The 20,008-nt window shown below is 27.1% G+C and overlaps 1 protein-coding gene across 8 annotated transcripts in view; it reads left to right on the top strand.

Annotated features, from left to right (window-relative positions):
• Positions 1–19,657, top strand: part of LOC107456924 (Oxysterol-binding protein-related protein 8) — a 142,118-nt gene extending 122,461 nt beyond the window's left edge. For all 8 annotated transcript variants that reach the window (XM_016074903.3, XM_016074904.3, XM_043045313.2 and 5 more), the window contains 10 exons: positions 2,459–2,530; positions 4,233–4,345; positions 4,431–4,611; positions 4,898–4,994; positions 6,119–6,315; positions 8,077–8,202; positions 11,225–11,325; positions 12,388–12,573; positions 14,137–14,432; positions 17,110–19,657. In XM_016074903.3, coding sequence (XP_015930389.1) covers positions 2,459–2,530; positions 4,233–4,345; positions 4,431–4,611; positions 4,898–4,994; positions 6,119–6,315; positions 8,077–8,202; positions 11,225–11,325; positions 12,388–12,573; positions 14,137–14,432; positions 17,110–17,348 — 1,608 coding nt within the window. In that variant the 3' untranslated portion in view covers positions 17,349–19,657. The remainder of the gene's footprint in view (positions 1–2,458; positions 2,531–4,232; positions 4,346–4,430; positions 4,612–4,897; positions 4,995–6,118; positions 6,316–8,076; positions 8,203–11,224; positions 11,326–12,387; positions 12,574–14,136; positions 14,433–17,109) is intronic.
• The last annotated feature ends 351 nt before the right edge of the window (positions 19,658–20,008 follow it).

The raw sequence follows: 20,008 nt of genomic DNA, 5'->3' as shown, positions 1-20,008 counted from the left end.
GATTCTAGAAAGAAGTAGAATTAAGTTTTTTCTTGAATTAGTTACTGTAAAGATGTGATATATTTTTCTACAGTTGTTGCATTTAAACAATTACTAAGTGCATTCATAATCACATTTTATGATTGTATATTTAGCTATACAAATTAAAAGAACATAGTCAACTAACTAATCTTGTGAATGCAAGAAAGTACAATCTACTAGTCAATGCCAATAAACTAAAAAGTTTACTTTTATACTTAATAAAGGATGCAAGTCATTTTAGAAAGAAAATTATATTTATATGTGTCTTTTTAAATTGTTTATAATAGTTTTTAAATATTTCTGTTTTGATATAAAAATGTATATATGCTAATTTTTGGCTATTAAGTGCTCCCTAAAATTTTCTTGAAAAATTCCTACCTAAAATATTTCAAAATTTCACTGCACCTCCTGAATTCTATCAAAGAGTGTTTTTTTTTGTGTTATTTGCATTTTCTTAAACTCTCATTATTTAATTACTGAATTTCTCTTTTAATTATTGAAATCTGTAGACCTTTCATTGTAACTGAATAGTTATATATTTTGAGATGAAATTTGAGCTCAAAATAAAATGGGTATTTTCCCTTTTGAATTACTGAAACTAAATAGATATTTCTTTTTAGAAAGTTAACACCATTATATTTTAAAAAATAAGAAAGTTAAAATTTACTTTGTAAAATTCTGGAACAGATACTATTCATTGGCATAAATGATAAATGCAATATATATGAAAACAACAGAGTCCATAAAACAATTTTGTGGACTCTTATAATCAATCATATGCAGGTTTTTTAAAATCCTAGCAATAGTGAATGTATGTATAATTGTAGTACTCCTAGTATGCTATTAATGGTTTTATGGATCCTGAAAATTATCTTTATATTGTTATCAAACTGATTAATAATCATTTTAGCTGAGATAAACTGAGTGAAAAAAATAATTTTAGCTGAGACAAACTGAGCCAAAAAGAGATTTTAACTGAGACGAAATGCAATTTCTGGTGAGACAATTTGATATTTTGCGAGTAGCATCCCTGTCTTTAGCATTAAACTGCATTGTTATAATTATCATTTGTAACAATGTTCAATAATAGTTATTAAAAATATGTGAAAGTACTCATTTTATGTAACTTAGTCTACTGCATGTATTTGATTTTCTGTAGTTAGACTTCTCCACTTATCTGCGTAATTATATATCAAAACTTTGCCATTTAAACAAGCGCCACACTGGGAGCTACTGTTTTGATACTCATACATAGTTGCAACTTGCAACCAATCAAATCACACATGGAAAGTGTGCATTGCTATTCAATGGGGCAGTTTTAAGAATTCAAGCCAAGTTCTTGGAAGACCTTTGTTAAGAGACCTTTGTTATTGTTAAGAAAATGTGTAGTTGCCTGGAATTATTATTTTATTTATTTTTTGCTAAAGGAAAATATATTAAACAATACTCATCCAAGGTGTTTTGGAGCACTCTGTGTTTGCCATTTGGTACACTGTGCACAAAAACTACTCAAAATAACACATTAAAACATTTTTTATTCAATAAAAACAATATATTCTACAAGCTATACATATTATTTTTCTCCACTATCTTAATTTTTTTAAAAATTAATGTACCAAAGCATTAAAAATTTAAAAAATGAAAATAAGATCTTGTTAAGTTGTTAAAATAAATTTAGTCAAATTATTTTTACAAAGTAATGTATGAAAAAAAATAATAAATAACATTTTAAATAAAATGCTTTATAGTACGGATGCTTTTCTTATACCCATCCTACACTTATTGGGGAAAAAAAAGCTGATCTGGAAATTTTAAATCTGATTTGAGTGGTCAACTTGCAATAAAATTGATGCTAGTTGTAAATAAAATAAAGTTTAATGTCAAAACATTTTATTTACTCTAAATCGTTTGTTTACTTAAAAAGGAAAAGGAAGAATTTCTCACTCTTTGGCACCAATTGAACTATTTTTTAACTCTTTACACACTGCAATAGTGTTAATAATACGTGCTTCATTGGCTCAGTGTTACAGAACTAGTCCCTTAATCACCTGTTATTGAGATATCACTTAGAGTTTGTTTTTTTAACTCAAAATAAAGGATGAGAAAAGTGACATTTAAAACATTTTAAATTTTAGTTTTGTGATTAACTTGTGATTGAAAAAAATATCATTTAGCAATCAGTCCAATGGTTTTTCTCATAAAAGTCATAATTTTCAAGGATTAATGTAATTTTCAAGTTTGTTAGTATTAATATTATTATTATTAAATAATTAAAGCAGAAGAGTCAAAAGTCATTACATATTTTCAATTTTTGCGAAATGGTAATCCACGGAAACCACAAAAAATTAAGTTTTGATTTCTAAATATTTATGATAACATTAATTTTTAAGTTATTTTTTTTTTTTTTTTTTTTTAACTTTTTCATTATGTTATCTAGGCTGGAGATGCTGGTCAAACTGAGGAAGTTGCTGAAGAAAATAAATCTTTGATTTGGACTCTAGTCAAACAGGTTTGTTTTTTTGTTTAAGTAGTTTACTTTATTTTAAATTGTGATCATATCAAAATATATCATATCTAGCTTAGTGTAAAGTTAAGATATATCATATTTCCAGGTTTAATTTTAAGTAATGTATAATTTAGTGTTGCCGATTGCAATTTTTCATCAGCTGCACATTCATCTTGTCTTAGAATACATTTTCTAGTTTTTATTTCATTAGATTGAGAGTACTATTGTATCAATTTCACTTATTACACTTAAGAAGGACATGTTCCTTTTTAGATTTTAAATCATGAGTTTTGCCTAAAGAAAATTTATTTGTGATTAATTTCTATGTGATATGTTTATTTTTGTTAATGTAGAAAACCTAAAGACTTAAATATTTTCTCAATGAGCAAACCTATTTTATTCCTGGAAAGTGTGTAGGAAAAAATAAAGAATTTGCAATGGAGCAAAGAGTTTACCCACAGTTTTTTTTATTTATTTCTTATTTAGTTTTGTTTTATGTAGCACTGTTTTACTTCTGATTAAAATAAGTAGTGTTTTATATTTTCTTGATAAGCTTTTTAGAAAAATTTATTTTCTTCTCCATTTGAAGTTTTTAACATCAGTGTTCAAAGGAGCATCAATGTTTAAGGAATCTCTGTTTCCCGTTATATTATGATATGAAATTTTTATACTTTTCTTAACAATTTATTTTATTCCTCAATTCTCAATTTTATAACTTTTTTAGCTTGGTTTATAAAGTAGTTTTAATTAATTTTTCTTTCTGGCTAATACTTATCTAGTCAGTTTCTACAGTACAGAACCCGTTATCCGGAAATCAGAAAACCTGAAAACCAAAAAACCAGAACAAAATTCGATCAATTTTCCCGCCATTTAAAAAAAAGCAAATTTTTTTTTCCTCGTAAGATTTTCGGATTTTTCTTTCTTTTTTGAAAGATGTTTACCCTACCATCATTTTGGAAATAATCATTAGTGTATTACTTCATAGTTTTTTCATCTTTTTAAGATTATTTCCAAATATTTTTTTTTTTTTAGTTGGGTTTAACAATAAAAAAAAAAGCCTTTTTGTGGCGATTCAGAAAACCGGAAAAATCAGTTATCCGGAATAGCGATGGTCCCAATCGTTCCGGATAATCGGTTCCCTACTGTACCATTTTTTAATGTTTTTCTCTTATTGACTACAATGTTACGCTAAGGGTTTTGTTTTAATTTCAATTTTGTTTTCGTTTATAGTATACTGTTGCATGAAAGAAATGTTAAAAGAAATTTTCTCAATTTTTCTCAATGCATATTTGATATTTGATAGGTGTGAGGGTTGTAATATATTTTGTGGCCTAAACAAGTTGTAATTTTGCTTTCATTTATGGAATAATTCATATTCTAAGCATTAAAAATTATGCATGTTTTACATAAATGAGTGTCATTAGTTTTAAAAAGGTTTAGGTGAGATGTGTCTTTAAAATGTTAGAAAGTATTCTCTTAATATCAAATAAAGGTGCTGAGGTTTTCTTGTGGAAAATTCATAGTCTTGAGTCATCCATCATACAGTCCGACTTGATATAGTTCATTTAATAGAATGTGTTATAATTTCAAAGCTTTTAATGTCCATTTTTCTTCCTTTCATTGCTACAAGATGTAAGCATTGGATAAAATAGTTTGTCCAGACAGTTATTTTTTATACTATCTAATTTATTTATTCATTTCTTAGGTTAGACCCGGTATGGATCTGTCAAAAGTTGTTCTTCCAACTTTCATTTTAGAACCTCGTTCATTTTTAGATAAATTGTCTGATTACTACTATCATTCAGATATTATAGCTAAGTATGAATATTTTTTTTTTAAATTTTAAATTCTGAATTAGTGTCTGGTGTCTTTTAAATGTTTAACTTATGCCTTATTATTACAGAGCTGTACATGAAGACGATCCTTTTACTAGAATGAAACTGATTACAAAGTTTTACCTTTCGGGATTTTACAAGAAACCTAAAGGTTTAAAAAAGCCATACAATCCAATTCTAGGAGAAATGTTTAGATGCTTTTGGCAAAGTTCTGAAATAGATTCACGGACATTTTATATCGCAGAACAGGTGAGATTTTTCTATCTGTTTAATGTCTCACCAAGATTAAAAATTTAAAATATTTGCCATTTAGAGCTAATACTGTAAATCTCTTCTCATCGTATTTTACAAATATAAAGCTAATTCTTAGAATTATGTATCTTAGAATTTTCACTCAATTTTTTTTCTGTTTCTACAAATTGTTTTTCAAACTTACTTACTGCTGGAGAAAATCCTTATTTTTTTAATGCTGTACCTAAGTTGAGTTATTAGTTTTAGTATGACGATAATTTTTTAAACATATTTCCTTCTATAGGTATCTCATCATCCGCCTGTTTCAGCATTTTACGTTAGCAATCGCCATGATGGTTTCTGCATACATGGAAGTATATTAGCAAAATCTAGGTTTTACGGTAAGTTATTTTCAAGTAAAACTATTTTAAAAGTTTTTTAGTCATTGCCTTATACTTTGCATTACATTTGATAATTGTAATTTACATATCCTTTTTCTTAGTATGTCTTTGTTTTATGATGCTATTAACCAAAATTATGCACGCTGTTAGACCCCATGTATAAATAAAAACAGAGCTTCTCACAGATCAGGGAAAACCTGGAATTGTCAGGGAATTTTTTTTGTTTAACTTTAAAAAGTAGGGAATAGTCAGAGCAAGTCTAAATTTTTTGCAAAAAACCTGGAAAATTCCTTTATCATAACCTGGAAAATAACCAGTTTCAGATTTGTTGGTGACGGTAATCAGTTATATTGAGATTAAAGTTAAATAATTTTAATATCTCTTACAATTTTATAAAATTCCACTTTTTAGTGAAATTTTTCCATGTTTCCATTCTCATTCTGTTATGTTTTTGCTCACAAAATCTATTATTTGATGTAAAAGGAAAACCAAAGCTATTTAATGAAAAGTTGCATGGTATAGTTAAAATATGGTATGAATTTTCATTGAAATTTCCTGATATACCTGAAAAAGTCAGTGAATTATTTTTTCTGTAATTGAGTGAAATCCCTGAAAAAGTTTTATGTTTTTGAAATTTTTTAAAAGAAACAACAAAGCTACTAGAGATTCTATTTACGTCAATAATGTGGTGCATTCTCAGGACAAAAAAATCCTGTTCAAATATTTCCAGTGAAATTGTTTGACAATTTTTTATTTTCCCCCAAATATTTCTGTTAGAATAATCTGACAAATAATGTAAGATTTTTCAAATATTTCTGTTGAATTGGCCCAATATGCCACAGAAAGCATTGTTTTATGATTTTTAGTCTATAACATTGTCTCGTAACAAATTTTGAACTTAAATTCAATTGGAGCAATTTAACTGGTTACTAATGCAGAACGCGTCAAACTTTGCATTTCTATTTCTTTTCCACTTTAATTTATTTTCAAAATATTGGTCATTTTTGGACACCAACTGTATATTTTCAAATAATATTTTTTTAGTGATATAACAATCAAATTTGTTATTGTCTTCTAAAAACTTTTTGTTCTAAACTTGTGTCTAAAACAACTTTTATTCACAGGAAATTCTATATCTGCCATAATGGATGGTACTGCTCATTTAACACTTTTAACCAGAGGAGAAGATTATACTATCACAATGCCATATGCTCATTGTAAAGGCATTTTGATGGGCACTCTTACATTGGAACTTGGTGGAAAAGTAGATATATGTTGTGAAAAAACAGGTTATCATACGGAACTGGAGTTCAAATTAAAAGTAATGCTTTGTAGTAAAATTTTATTGTTCATTGTTAATCTCGAACAATTTATTATTTACTATGTTCTTTAAATGAATTAACTATGTTTATGATTAAAAGTTTGTTTACCATAATTTTAAAACTTGAAAGCATTATTATTTTTTTATCTATTTGCTATTTTAATTGGTGTTTTTTTTCTTTCTTTCTTATTTCTGTTTTTTTCTTTTTCTTTTCTGTATTTAATTTTATACGCTACTAAGACATGAATGGTCATAAGTTAGACATTCAAATCAAGTTCATAGGTATACAAGTCTTTTTTTAGTTCAAATTTATTTTGAAAGCAAAATGTTTTATATTAAAATCTTGTTTTCGATTACCCAACTTGCAAAAGCAAAAAGCATCTTTTGTTACATAGTTTTTTTTAAAATTTTATAAAATTTTTCCTCTTAACAATTAGATCTCAGAGTTTTAATGAGTAATTTTTTATGCATTACTGATTATGCATTTTGAGATTGAGAAAAACCTTTTTTCATATTTGATTCTAGATTGTGATATCAAAATATTTAATTACTGTTGGAAGTAGAACCATGTAAATGAACATGATATTATTAAAGTTTTGCAGTTTGTCATTGGTATGAATAATACATGAGGACGTGGGCAAGAAGTAACGATAGTCAGTTAAGAGGCTTTTGCTTTTTTTTTTATATTTTAAAATTGTGTTTTACATTTAATTGAAAATATTATTTCGTGATTTTTAAAAAATAAATAATATTTTTTGAAACAAGGATGAATAAGCACCTAATGAAAATACAATTTTTTAAGTAGCTATTAACTTAGCTTTAATTTCCATTTAACATAACATTTATAACCATAAAAGCATTTTCTATTTGAGCAATAGAATTATGTTTCTATGATCAAGTGAAGTTTCACTTATTGTTATAGATAATTATTACTTTTATGTAGTTATTACATTCATATATTCTTATTGCAGTTTTTAAATAAATGTGCAAAAAAATGATTTTTATGAATCTTAATTCACCAATTCTCATGATTTACGTAGATTTAAACTATATATAGTTTTACCGGAGTGGAATATCTGATTTATTTAAAAAAATACTCTACATGATTGACTTAAAATGAGAACAATCTATTAAGAGTCACTTATTAAATTCAATGTTACTTTTTTAAAAGGCACTCAAATTAAATTATTTATTCAGTTAGTAGTGTTAATTTAATGTTTCTGAAATTGTTTACCTGAAATTCTTTTGTAGACTAATCAAATTTAAAATGCTGTTTAATATTATCATGTTTGCAACTTCATTTAACTGAATTTGTATTTTCATTACTTATAAACATTTTTATAAGTAATGGAATATATATGTAAATATAAATATCATATTTTTATTTGAGAAATAATTATGCAAAGTATGCTCCATAATCTCTTTATTATAAAGATTTAGAATTTTGACAAAAATCTAGTATTAAAAAAAAAACATGCAAAAAAAATTATATTTGAAAATAATTATAAACAAGTATGAGAAGAAAAAAAAATACAGAAATCTAATAAATCATTGTGATAAACAGAACTCCAATTTGAATCCCTCGTTCAAATACTAAATTTTTTTTTCTTTTTTGAGAAGGATTCTGAACTTATTAAATAAGATGAGAAGAGTGATTATGGGACTTTCTGTATTGTGCATGCATATTTTCCTGAAAGTGACTTAATTGCTACAATGTTTTCTTCTAAATGCTTAACTACATTTGTATGTTTATTTAAACAGCCTTTCCTTGGAGGATCTGAATATTCTAATCTAGTCACAGGAAAAATTAAACTTGGTAAAGAAACATTATCTAGTATTGAAGGTCACTGGGATGGTGAAATTTTCATCAAGGATAAAAGATCTGGGGTGAGTCAATAATTTCTAGCATAAATTTATTGAGGACTTTTCCAAATTTTCTTTCAAAGAATGCAATATACAAAAAGTTTAATACAAAACATTTTTTTTCATGGTCCTATCATTACTTTGAGGTTATTTGTACTGTGTAACAAAGTAACTGTAATACTGTGTAAAGCTGTTACCTATTTTTAAAACCATTGCCTATACATTCTAAATTGTGGCCCCTGAAGGTTTTTAAATTAATTTTAATAACTTTAAGCATTAAAATATGTACAAAAATGTTTCAATGTTGATAAAGTTTGTAAAAATAAAAATTTGAAGTTTCAGGCTAAGGAATACATGAATAAGTACCTACGTTTACTATAAAATAAATTAATTTAATACCAACACATGCTTAAAAAGTTACTTTATCTTAAATACATCATTATTATCAGATAAATCAAAGGTTTCGGAATGAAAAGTGAAAGGCGGAGAAAGGATGAAATAGCAAGGGTCTGTCTAGGTTTTTCTGAGAGGTACCTCTTTTGAGAAAATTTAGACATAATTTGTGAAAATTTAAAATTATATTAAAAAATTAGCTCAAAATATGGATTTATCATTTCTTTCGGGATACAAAAATAAAATTTCAAGAAGAAGTATTTTGTGAAACTACCGCTTTTCCTAAAGTTGAATTTGCAAAGGTACCGCTAAATGATAGTAAATTTGTCCTGGACAGACCCCTGAATAGTAAATCAAAACAGGGGTGCAACATTAGACAAGAAATTTGAATAAAGAGCAGGTATGGGAATAATATAAAAAAGAATACAGACTGAACAACCAAACTAAAAAATAAATAATTATGCTTTTCCAACCCTCTAGGAAAATTGAGAATATAGTTTAGTCCTAATTAAAAATAATCTTATTATAAAAAAGTAAGTATCAGTAGATTATTCCTACCAAAGTGTGTGTCTTATATAATTTAGTTATGACATATTTAAAAACATGTGGTGTATGACTAGGATTCCTGCAAAGTCAGTTGGTTTGATTTGGTTTAAAAAAAGAATAGCTAGCTAATATGGTAAGCTAAAATCCTGGAAAATAACCAATCTTTAAATTTACAGTAACTTTTATGTAGCCAGCTTAATTTAGACTAAATAAATCTATCTTACATTAAAGCTATTTTTTATATATAAAAAAAATATATACTGCAGCAATTTCTTAAACATTTTTTTAAAAAATTCTTTACTATAAAATCCATAGTAGCAGTTCATCAATCATCTTCAACAGGCAGGAGTAGCAATTTATTTTAAAAATCAAAATTTCTCCTTAAACTAATTTTGGTTCTTTATCACAAATAAGATATATAATGGCTATTTTGAGCTTTTAAAATTTTTCCAATTCTTGTGCAAATAATTGCTTTTTATTTTTGTATTTATAATTATGTATTTGTTTCTTACTTTTTATTTATTTATAATTTATGTTAGGGATGTAATGAATACTGGGCCACTATTTGGTATTCGGCTCGTTTGCCAAATATTTACCCAAATATTCAGCTGAATGTTCAGCAAAGTATTTTTTAAGTTTTTTTTTTTAAAATTTTAATTGATTAAATTAAGGATATTCTAAAATAGTATTTTTTGCTATACATTTTCAGAAATAGTTTTTACGTATTATTTGTTAAGTTCTAAAATTCATGCGCTTGCAATGGAAATGGGAGATATAGAGAAGTGAAAGTAGACTTATAATTTATACTGAACAACATGTTTTATACTGCTGATTTTCTATTATTTATATTCAGGCAAGTCAATTCAGTTGTGTTTTCAACACTCTTTGTTTTAAGAATTTTTACTATTTTTATTATAGAGCTGCATTTTAACCAAGTGTATCTGATAAGACTATTCTTTTATTGTCACTTGTTCTGTGCATGGTAAGACATGTAACCGGAAGAAAAGAAGCTGTGATTTTCTACATTTAAGTTACATTTTAAGAAATAAGAAATTTTTTTCTTCATTCTCTCTTTTTTTTAGCTTTTCCTTTTATCAGCATTTTAATTATTCAAATAAACGTTATTCTTTTATCGTAACTTTTTTCTGAAAATACTGAAATGTAAAAAAGTTAAATTAAGATTTTTAGCTTTAAATTTTTCGTTTTAAAATTAAAAACTATTTTTGTTTCGGTTTCTATCTAGTCTTTTTTCTTTTAAAAAATTTTTTTGTTTTTATCTACATTTTTATTAACATGTAGCAATTAAAAGAATTTTTATTTCTTCTCTTTTGGGTATTTTTTTTATTTATTCTGTAAGGAGATTCCATTTCTCCAATTTACTCTTTTTTTTCTTCACCTTTTTCTTGAAAATACAGTAATTGGAAAATTGAGATGTTCATCTTTAAAATTTTCTTTCGAGAACAAAGGTCGATTTTACTTTTGATGTTTTACTTCTTGTTATAATCTTTTGTTTTTATGTGGATTTTCATGATAATGCGGCATTTTTTAAAAAGTTGTTATACAGTACAACCTCCAACTACCTCTTCCATTTACAACCACATTTGGAAGGCACTGGATTTTTCCATTGACTTTGTGTTGTAGAAAACCTTTTGGAGAGACTATCAAAACCTCTTCCATCGACTGGAAAATCTCCACACTAAATTCAGAAAAGGTCAAATAAGGAAACACGAAGAATATCAAAAACGAAAAATATCAATAAAGTAGTATAACATAGTTAATTAAAATGTATTCAAAATATTTGTGTGAGGTTCTTATTTAGAGAGCTCTTTTTGAGTCAATCTCTTTATCTCTCTTTTTTTTTATTTTTTGGTGCTTCTTGCTTTGACTATATTAATGCAATATTTGAATGACCTATTTTTGTGGGTATATAACTGTGAGCTTATGATGAGATCTTTGTTGGTAATTTTTCTGATTAATTTTTTAAATTTTTTTTTTATTTAAATTTTTATTATTATTATTTTTTATATAATAAATCTTTAGATTCTTAAATTTTACTGTTATTCTTAGTCAGTTCCATTGATTGTATTTTACCTCCAATTTATTCTAGGAAGAACATCTGTTTTGGAATCCTGATTCTGATGTCAGAGCGAATCGTTTAAAAAGATTTACAGTTCCAGTGGAATATCAAGATGAATATGAATCTGAAAGGTTATTAATCAAATATATTTTTAGAAATATTTTATTGTTTGGCTGTTATTGGCCATTGTTTGTGATTTTATTTTCATACCAGCAGTATATAAAATACATTCTCAATTTCCTGATAAAGTTTTTAACATTTAATTTCATTTGCATTCCACCTATAAATATGTTTGAAATAGAGGAATTGTTAGAAATATGAAGTTAATACTTTACGGAAAAGCTTTTAACACATTCTCTGTTAATTTTATACCGGCATGATAGGCTTCTTTAGTGACTAATGCAATTTGGTACAAGATCTGTGAATTTTTTAAGTAAGGCTAAGTTGTAGTTTGATTTAGGATTGATCATTTTAAAATTCTTCCTCGTATGACATTTTGACTTAATTTATTACACTATTTTATATTATATTAGTTTAATTATATTATATATGTGTTAGTTTATTTTACCAATATTCTGCAATTTGAACTAGTTATAAATTTTTGGTTCAGAATAATTTAGCAATATCGCAGGAATATATCTATAATTGTAAGCATATGAGAAAAGTTTCATATCCTTGATTAAATTTAAAATGCTCAGCTTCCTTATATGTGTCAGTTTCTGTCTGATTAATTTTTTTTGTAAGATCTAGTGATGTGGTTAATTTTAAAATATTTTTTTAATTTGTCTAAAGTAAGAACTCCCCTAGCCATTTATCTGGACTCGTGGCAGTGACTATGGTAATGAGGTATTGCTGTTTTAAGTAGGGAAGTGAAGAGAAGCTACCCTTTCTGAAATGCGCTATTCTTGTTTCCATAGCTGCAGATAGCCTCAGACTATGTGGTGGGAGAATTTTTTACATAGACAAACTGTACTCCCACATTTATAACTGGCATGTCAGGTCTACTGCTGCAAACTAGATTGATGATACTGTCGGGCCAGTTTTTGACCACAGGCTGTACTTTAGACTTTTGATTTAAGTGAGCAAAAAAAGTTTTAGGGGACACTGACATTTATGTCTTTTTTTTTTACATAATAGTATATTTAAAATTGCTTTTCGTTTATGTGAATTATAATTTATTTATTACTATACAGGCTGTGGCAGCATGTTTCTTATGCTATTTTAAAAGGGGATCAGATTGCGGCGACTGAGGAAAAGACTCTTCTTGAAGAGGCACAGCGAAAATCTGCTAAAGAGAGACAAGTTAAATTGGAGAAATGGTCCCCTAAACATTTTGTACAAGATATCGTTACTGGAGAATGGGTATATAAATATGCTGAGTAAGTATTTACCTGCACTTAGATAAATCAAAATATTAATATTTTAGAATGTAGTTTCTCTTAATGTTATCTGAAGAAATTTTTTTATCTATTTATCTTCATTTAAGATAGTGATTGATGATAAGGTCATAAAAATGCAAGGTAGAAAAATAAGAGCAAAATAAATGTTCTTCTATATTTACAAAAATTTGATTTGCTTGATCGGCACACTGTGTTTAACTTCCATCCATCTTTCGAAGGATTGTTTTCTCATGTGGATGGACGGGTCAGTGCTGGATTACCCATTAGGCCATGGCCTGGGGCCCCCAATGATTAGGGGCCCCCTTAAAATGGATTTTTTGAAAATAAATTTTAAAAAATTGAAAAGAAACAATGATTAAAAAAAAATCAATTTCAAATATTTATATTAATTAAATACGATAATTTTTTACGTAATGTTAATTATATTTATTTATTTATTACTATTATATTTGAATAAATAAGAAAAAAACTTAAAATTAATTAAATAAATGAAGAAAAAAACTTAATCTAAGGACCCCAAAAATTTGAATGGCCTAGGGCCCCGCGTACGCTCAATCCGGCCCTGGGACGGGTGAGGCACATTGGTTGGGAAGAGAGAAAGAGAAAAAATATTTACATGCCATTCTTATTGATGAACTCATCTGTGTCATGTGATAGGAATAGAGTCATTGATGAAGTCAAGCTTCTGCCTACCTCCATTCAACTGTAGCCAGTTGGCAGTTTCAATCTTTTTACTCCATGACGTTAGTACTTTTGAAGTTGCATGTGGGATTTTGAGCTTGCGTGTTTTACGTTTGAAAGAGTTTGAATTCGTTTGCGACACACTACTGCCAAAATTATTATTAAAAAAATTTTTTTTTTGCTTAAAATGTCTTATTTATTTCTCTAATAGCGATTACAAATTATCATGATTGAAATTGGAAGTGTGGCGTGTATGGCGGGGAGCCTATGCAATGATAACCGGAAACTTTAGAAATGCTTTTTGTGTGTGCTGTCCTTCTACCAGAAATTACTGAGCCTTTTATTGAAAAACACCATTTAAACTCTTTTTATTATTTTGATAACTTAAGAAATCCTTATTTTACCAATAATTTAAGCAGTGGAATACACAAAAAAACCCTTTTGATTTGTATAAATGAAAATTATTAATATTGCCTTAAGAGTTGCTATTTTCTCACAAGAAAAATATTTTTTTCTTTAAAATTAGCTTATTTAAATCTAATTTAGTCTTTATTTGATTTCTTTTCAAAATTAGACCTTTTAACATCTTTAACTTTTTCATTTATATGACTAAGTTCTGAAAATTTATATTGAGTATTGAAAATTCGTAAGTAAATCAATATGCTCTTTTTGTTGTTACTTCTCTTATTTCAATAAAAGTAACTTTGGGCCAAAGTAATACTTTAATAATGTGCTGGTATTATTTACTGTGTAAGAATAGACACTTTTTTAATAATTATTAATTGGTCTTTTAAACTATTAAAATTGAATAAGTTAGTAAAAAGAAATGGTTAACTTAATTTTACTTTTTTCCAATTTCAGCTCTAGGCCATGGGATCCTAGAACTGATGTCCTTCAGTATGAATACGACTTTAAGATACAAACTTTAACAAAGCATAAGCCTCCCACTATTCGTACTGGTAGTATCATCAGTGTAGAGGACACCCCTAAAGTAGAACTCATCCGTCACTTGTCAGTCGATCGTGTCCTTCCAAGGCCAGCCGTCTGCATTATTCCTAAGTCACGGCACAGAAAAAGCATTACAACATCTCATGGTAGTGAAAGTTCCTCTATGAATGGTGAGGCTTTCCATGGCAGTGACTCAACTGAAAGTGATGGTAATGAATCCCATATTTTTCTTGATTGTTTATTAAAGGAATTTTTTAAAAATCTCTATAAAATGTTAAGCAAGGTTATTTGTCACAACTCCTCTCTGTTTTAAGTCTTTGATGGTGTTACTAATGGTCAACGCTATTTTCTCAATACATATATACAGCATCGTTAGAGAATGTAATAAGCTATAGTTTTTAGAATACAGGCAGCCTCATTATTTAAATATTATATGTCAAATATGTGGAATCAAAGTATAGTCAATACAAGCATTTGAATGTAATTCAAGTGGCCACCCACCTGAAAAGCCTGGGATTATCAGGAAATTTTTTTTAAACTAGAAAAATCAGGGAATTTGAAAGAAAAGCTAGAATTTTTTTTCAATTTTACTGATTTAAATTATTTTAGCATCTGTTATATACCCACTTTTTTAGGTGGAAATTTATTGCTATACAGTTGAAATATCATCAACTTAGCATCAGTCTTGCTTTTTAATGTCAAGATAAATTTATCATTTAAGAGATTACCAAATTACTAGTGTTAATTTTAATCATTTAAGAAAAATAATAAAATTCCTTAACGATAACCTTGACACTACTTTGCTAGCACACTACTTAACCAACTATTTATGCATCTGATAGTTCACTTAGCCATTAGAGTAATTGCATTTGCTGTTAAATGAACCTTCTTTACTTTTTAAAAACAACATTCTTTGATTTCTAACTTGATTCACCATAAGGAAAAACTACTGTTTGACGCAAAAGATTGTAGGAATTCAGATAATTTGTTCCCACCTGCCAATATTTTACTTAAAAAACTTTTTTTTTAAATAATAGTAAGAGAAACAATATAGTGTACTATTTCTTAATTCATTATTGCTGCAATGAGGATTTGACCTTATTTAAAGTAGCACTTTAATTTGGAAGATAAATTTATTTATACCACCTTCATGACAATATAGCAAAAATAATTCTATTATTTTGTTAAAAGTATCTAATGAGGAATGAAAATAAGCACATAAAAATTTTTATTTAAGTAAAATTTACTTATTCAATTTTATATGGTAACAATACGACCTCCATATCTCCTTTTCCTATGCTCCTGCATAAATTAGAAATAATTTTCACATGTTCTTTAAAATAAGTTTTTATTTTCATGTGGTTTCTGTTTTATAAAAATTGCTGACATTGTGTTCTGATCGATAAGTTTACAGGGTGATCAAAATCAGAATAACTTTTAAGGGCAATAATTTCATTTAAATCAGGAATTTTTTACTATATAATTCTGTCTCTTTGGTTTCGTTTTATCAGTAACACCACATGTATATATTTCACTGTATAATTAATTAAAGGTACTTAAATTCTGCAAAAAAAATTGATATAATAAGAATATTCGTAATTTAATATTGAAACAACAGAAATGGCAATTGTGATACAAGTGAGTACAAAACTTTCAGGAGGATTATCATCACTAGTTTTTGTTAGAAAGCAGTTGAGTAGGTGCAACGCATAGGAATTAAATTTCAAAGACTAGAAATTAAGGATAAGAGCTGCAATCATTATTAAGTGACTTCATTGAAAGAAATTTCTTAAAACTACATCAAATGACATTTCAAAAGTGGCAAAATATTTAATTGCAATTGTTTATATATATTTCTATGAGTTATACATTTACTGATGCTGTACTGTTTCTTCTATAAATATAGCATATCTTTTTATGCAATTTTTACGGTATCAAGTTGCATGGTTATTTCTTATTCAATTGTATTCCTTAGTAAATGCCGCAATTAAACTTTTATATTTGACAATTATGAAACAATAGAGAAAAACATATCCGACAATTAAGTAAATAATACCGAAAAGCTGAAGTGGTAAAATATTACTTGATTAAAACGCTATTTCTTCCACTCCAATCACATTAGCCCATTTCGATGATCTTTATGGAATCTTATTTTATTCATATGAATGCTAATTCCCTTATTAACACGTTGAAAGACTCTCTAATTTTACATGGCTTTCCCGTCTGGCCAAAATGATTTTCTCAGTATGTATTGCATTGATTTCTTCAAATCATTTTAGTAAGGATAATAATATAAAAAAATTAAAAGCATTAAAAATTTACTTGCATTATGTGCTTCTAATAATCTTGGCTTTGTTGGTCACCGGTGACCCCCTCGTGGCGCTACGTACAAACTCAGTGCCGGTGACCCCCATGGCATTCAACATGTTAAGGACATTAGTTCCACACCACCTCTCCATAGCATGTGGGAATGCATTTTACCCTGATTTACCCCTTTTGGTCTCTGTGATTTTTCTTGTTCTATTTTCCCTCTCTGTGGTTATGGTTTTTCTTGTTTTGTTTTTCACTTTTATTTTTCCATTCCTCTTTTACATTTTGTTTCAAGTCACTTTTATTTCTTCTCATTCATGCCTGTCAAGTCTTGAAAATGGGTGCCTGTTTTTGAGCGCTTGGAACAGGCCAACTATTATTTTTAATTTATATATTTTTCAATCAAATGAAGTTTTTATCAAGTAATATCTGACAATTATTGCATGACAAAGAGAGTATTTTTTTATTATCATTTCTATTGTTTATGTAATTATTTAAGAAATTTTACTTTTAAATTCTGATACAAACTTCAATCAATAAGTAATTTATGAAACATTTATTTCTTGGTAATTTTAGGACCACGTAAAAATTTCCATTCTAAAAGCAATTCAGCTCTATCCACCCTTCAACAATCTCTACAAACCCTGCAGCAGCTTCAACAAGATAGTAATCAAACTTTGCGTTCTGTGCAGCTTCACATGGAAACAATCATGAACCAACAAAGAAAACTTCAAATGCAATTATCTCAGCGATGGGACTATAGCCTTGTTGCAATACTTGTACTGGTACAAATTCTACTCCATTGGTTTCTATGACCATATCCCATTCTGCCACTGGTTCATACTAATAGTTAAGAGTGCCTATTCTTATTCTTTATTCTAAATTTTAAAATAAAAATAGTTGCAGTCTTTTTGTGAAATATTTAGATCATTTCATTGGTACTAATTTAGCAAATTCGCTTCATATGCAAGTATTTCATTTAGATACTATATATTTTAAAAACTTGAAAATATTTCTGCTTGCATTTTTAATGCTATTTTAAAGAATAACTTTTATTCATAGTTTTTAATTAGATTATGAAAGGTCAGTCAAATTCTAGTTAGAGAAGCAGTTAAATACATAAGTCATTTTAGTAACATTAAATCTTAATAAAGTAGAGTTAATCATTATGAGTTACAGTAGAGTCTCAATAATCTGAGTTAATTGGGAATTTATAAAAATATTTCATTAAAATAAATTCTGTTCCTTAGTTCCTAAATGGAGACAGTAAAAAATTTCAATAAAACGTAGTTTGGAATATTTGATCACTTGTTTTTAAACATAATTTCTTCATTAGTTTAAATCATTTTGGATGTAAGTTAAATCTATAGGAAGGTAAGAAATTTTCTGTTTCCTCGTCCAAATTTTATCTATTTAAAAGAACTCGGATTATGAGAACTCTACTGTATTGTCAAATCCGCATATATATTTCTGTCATGATTATTTAAAAACCTTAAAGATTAAAACAAAAATTAAAATTTTACATTAAATCCAAATGTTATTTTCAGTGTATATATTATTTTAATTTAACGACTTCATTTCTTTTTAATTAAATTTTTGGAGACAGTGACTTACAATTAATAATAAAACTTATATTCATGTACATGCATCATAATAAAACAGGCATATGCATATATACATATTTAATACAATAAATGAATGTATGCTATGCATTAAAATTGTGACATGTTATTTCTTAACTTCTAACACATATGTTATTTAAAAATGTTTTTCTTAACTTTGCTGTATATGAATAGGATTAATGTATAAGGGTTTTTTTCAACATTGGAAAATAATTTGTTTCACAAAAAAATTGAATCAATATTGATTTTTTTTGTCATCTCAATTATTTAAATTTACATATATTTATTCATGCACATCTTAATTAATTCTAATGTATTATAAAATATTCATCTAAAAAAAAGTCACCTTTTAAAAGTTAATTTGATCCTATAGTTTTCCCTCATCAAAATGCTAGTTTTAAAAATTCTTTGCATTTAAAATATTTTGAAATGATTTGTCTCGTTTCTGCAAACTAAGAAGCCATCTTACTGCACTGACAAATCGAATCATAGGGCGAGGTCTGTGACACAGAGCATGTGGAGCACACTCTGAATTGCTTTGACTTTTAAAATGTTAAAAACCATTTGACTACCCACTTTTCAAACAATCCAGTTTGTAGCTTCCATTTCACATCATACTTCTTTATTTATAAAGAATTATTTTATCAATATTTCAAGTAATTCTGTGAATTATAACTGAACAAATTAAAACTGTAATCAACGATAATTGATTTATTAGTCATTTTCAGAAATTTAGGGTATATTCTTTTTCCAGTACATATAAAAATTTGTTGAAACATTTTATTTGGAGACTAAATCATATGTTTAAATGAATCAAGAGAAGGTAGAAACATCTCCACTTTAAACTGATTGATCTTTTTTTAAAATCTTGAGTGAGTGTAGCAATAATTTTATTTGTTTTAATGATTCAGATTGTGCTCTACTGGCTGGCCCATTTATGAAGTTTTAGTTTTTCACAGGTAGATTGTATACAACTAAGCAAGAAATATATATATATATACATGTATATGTGCATAGATTATGCCTGGTGATTTTTTCACCATTAACATTTGTGCTGTTGAATATTAAATTTTATGTTATTTCCAGTTTATGTACAGATGTTTCCTACCTAGTGTTTTATATAAATTTATTATATAGCTTACAAATTGTTAGTCAGCTTTTGCTGAAAATGCCAAAGGAAGCTTTTTCCATGGTAGTGTAATGAGCTGTTGGATCGTCGTATACATGTCTTGTAGAGTGGTGCATATTGTAAATAGAATGTGTCTGAACAAAACCTCTTATGTTTAGTGTGAGTGGTTTTGATCAAAGCTTATCAGGTTGTTCATTTCCATGATTTTTACCGAATGTTTATTGAAATTTATGAACAAAACTACACTTATCAGGTATATAAAATGCACTGCCCTGCTGTGCAGCTCACAGTTTAGAACTAATTGTTGAATACTAACATTTTTTAAAGGTATGTTATATGCATAGCTAGGATTTTAATGACCTAAAAATAAAAATCGCTACTGTTTAAACTTTTTGATCGTTTTTTTCTTCTATTACATTTAGTTATATAAAAATGTGTTAAGAGTTTTAGAGTGCAATATGCTTTTCTTGAAGTTACAAATTAAATTTAAGTGTTAAAATAGAAATAGGAAAAAAAAGGGAAAGCATATTTGTATCTTTTGCATTAATATTTTGTTATATATACAATTCTTAATTTATATATTTAGAATTCTTATAAGAAAACAAAATATATATATATATATATTGGGAGGAGAAAGTTAATATTTAGGCTAGGAAAGAAAAAAAATACTACCAAATTAAAAAAAAAAAAAAAAAAACATTTAATTAAGGTGATACAATGTATA

Source organism: Parasteatoda tepidariorum, chromosome 6, assembly GCF_043381705.1.
Source record: "Parasteatoda tepidariorum isolate YZ-2023 chromosome 6, CAS_Ptep_4.0, whole genome shotgun sequence".
In the NCBI taxonomy this organism is placed as follows: Eukaryota; Metazoa; Arthropoda; class Arachnida; order Araneae; family Theridiidae; genus Parasteatoda; species Parasteatoda tepidariorum.
The sequence above is the reverse complement of the archived record's forward strand: the minus strand, read 5'-3'. Positions and strand labels throughout refer to the sequence as shown.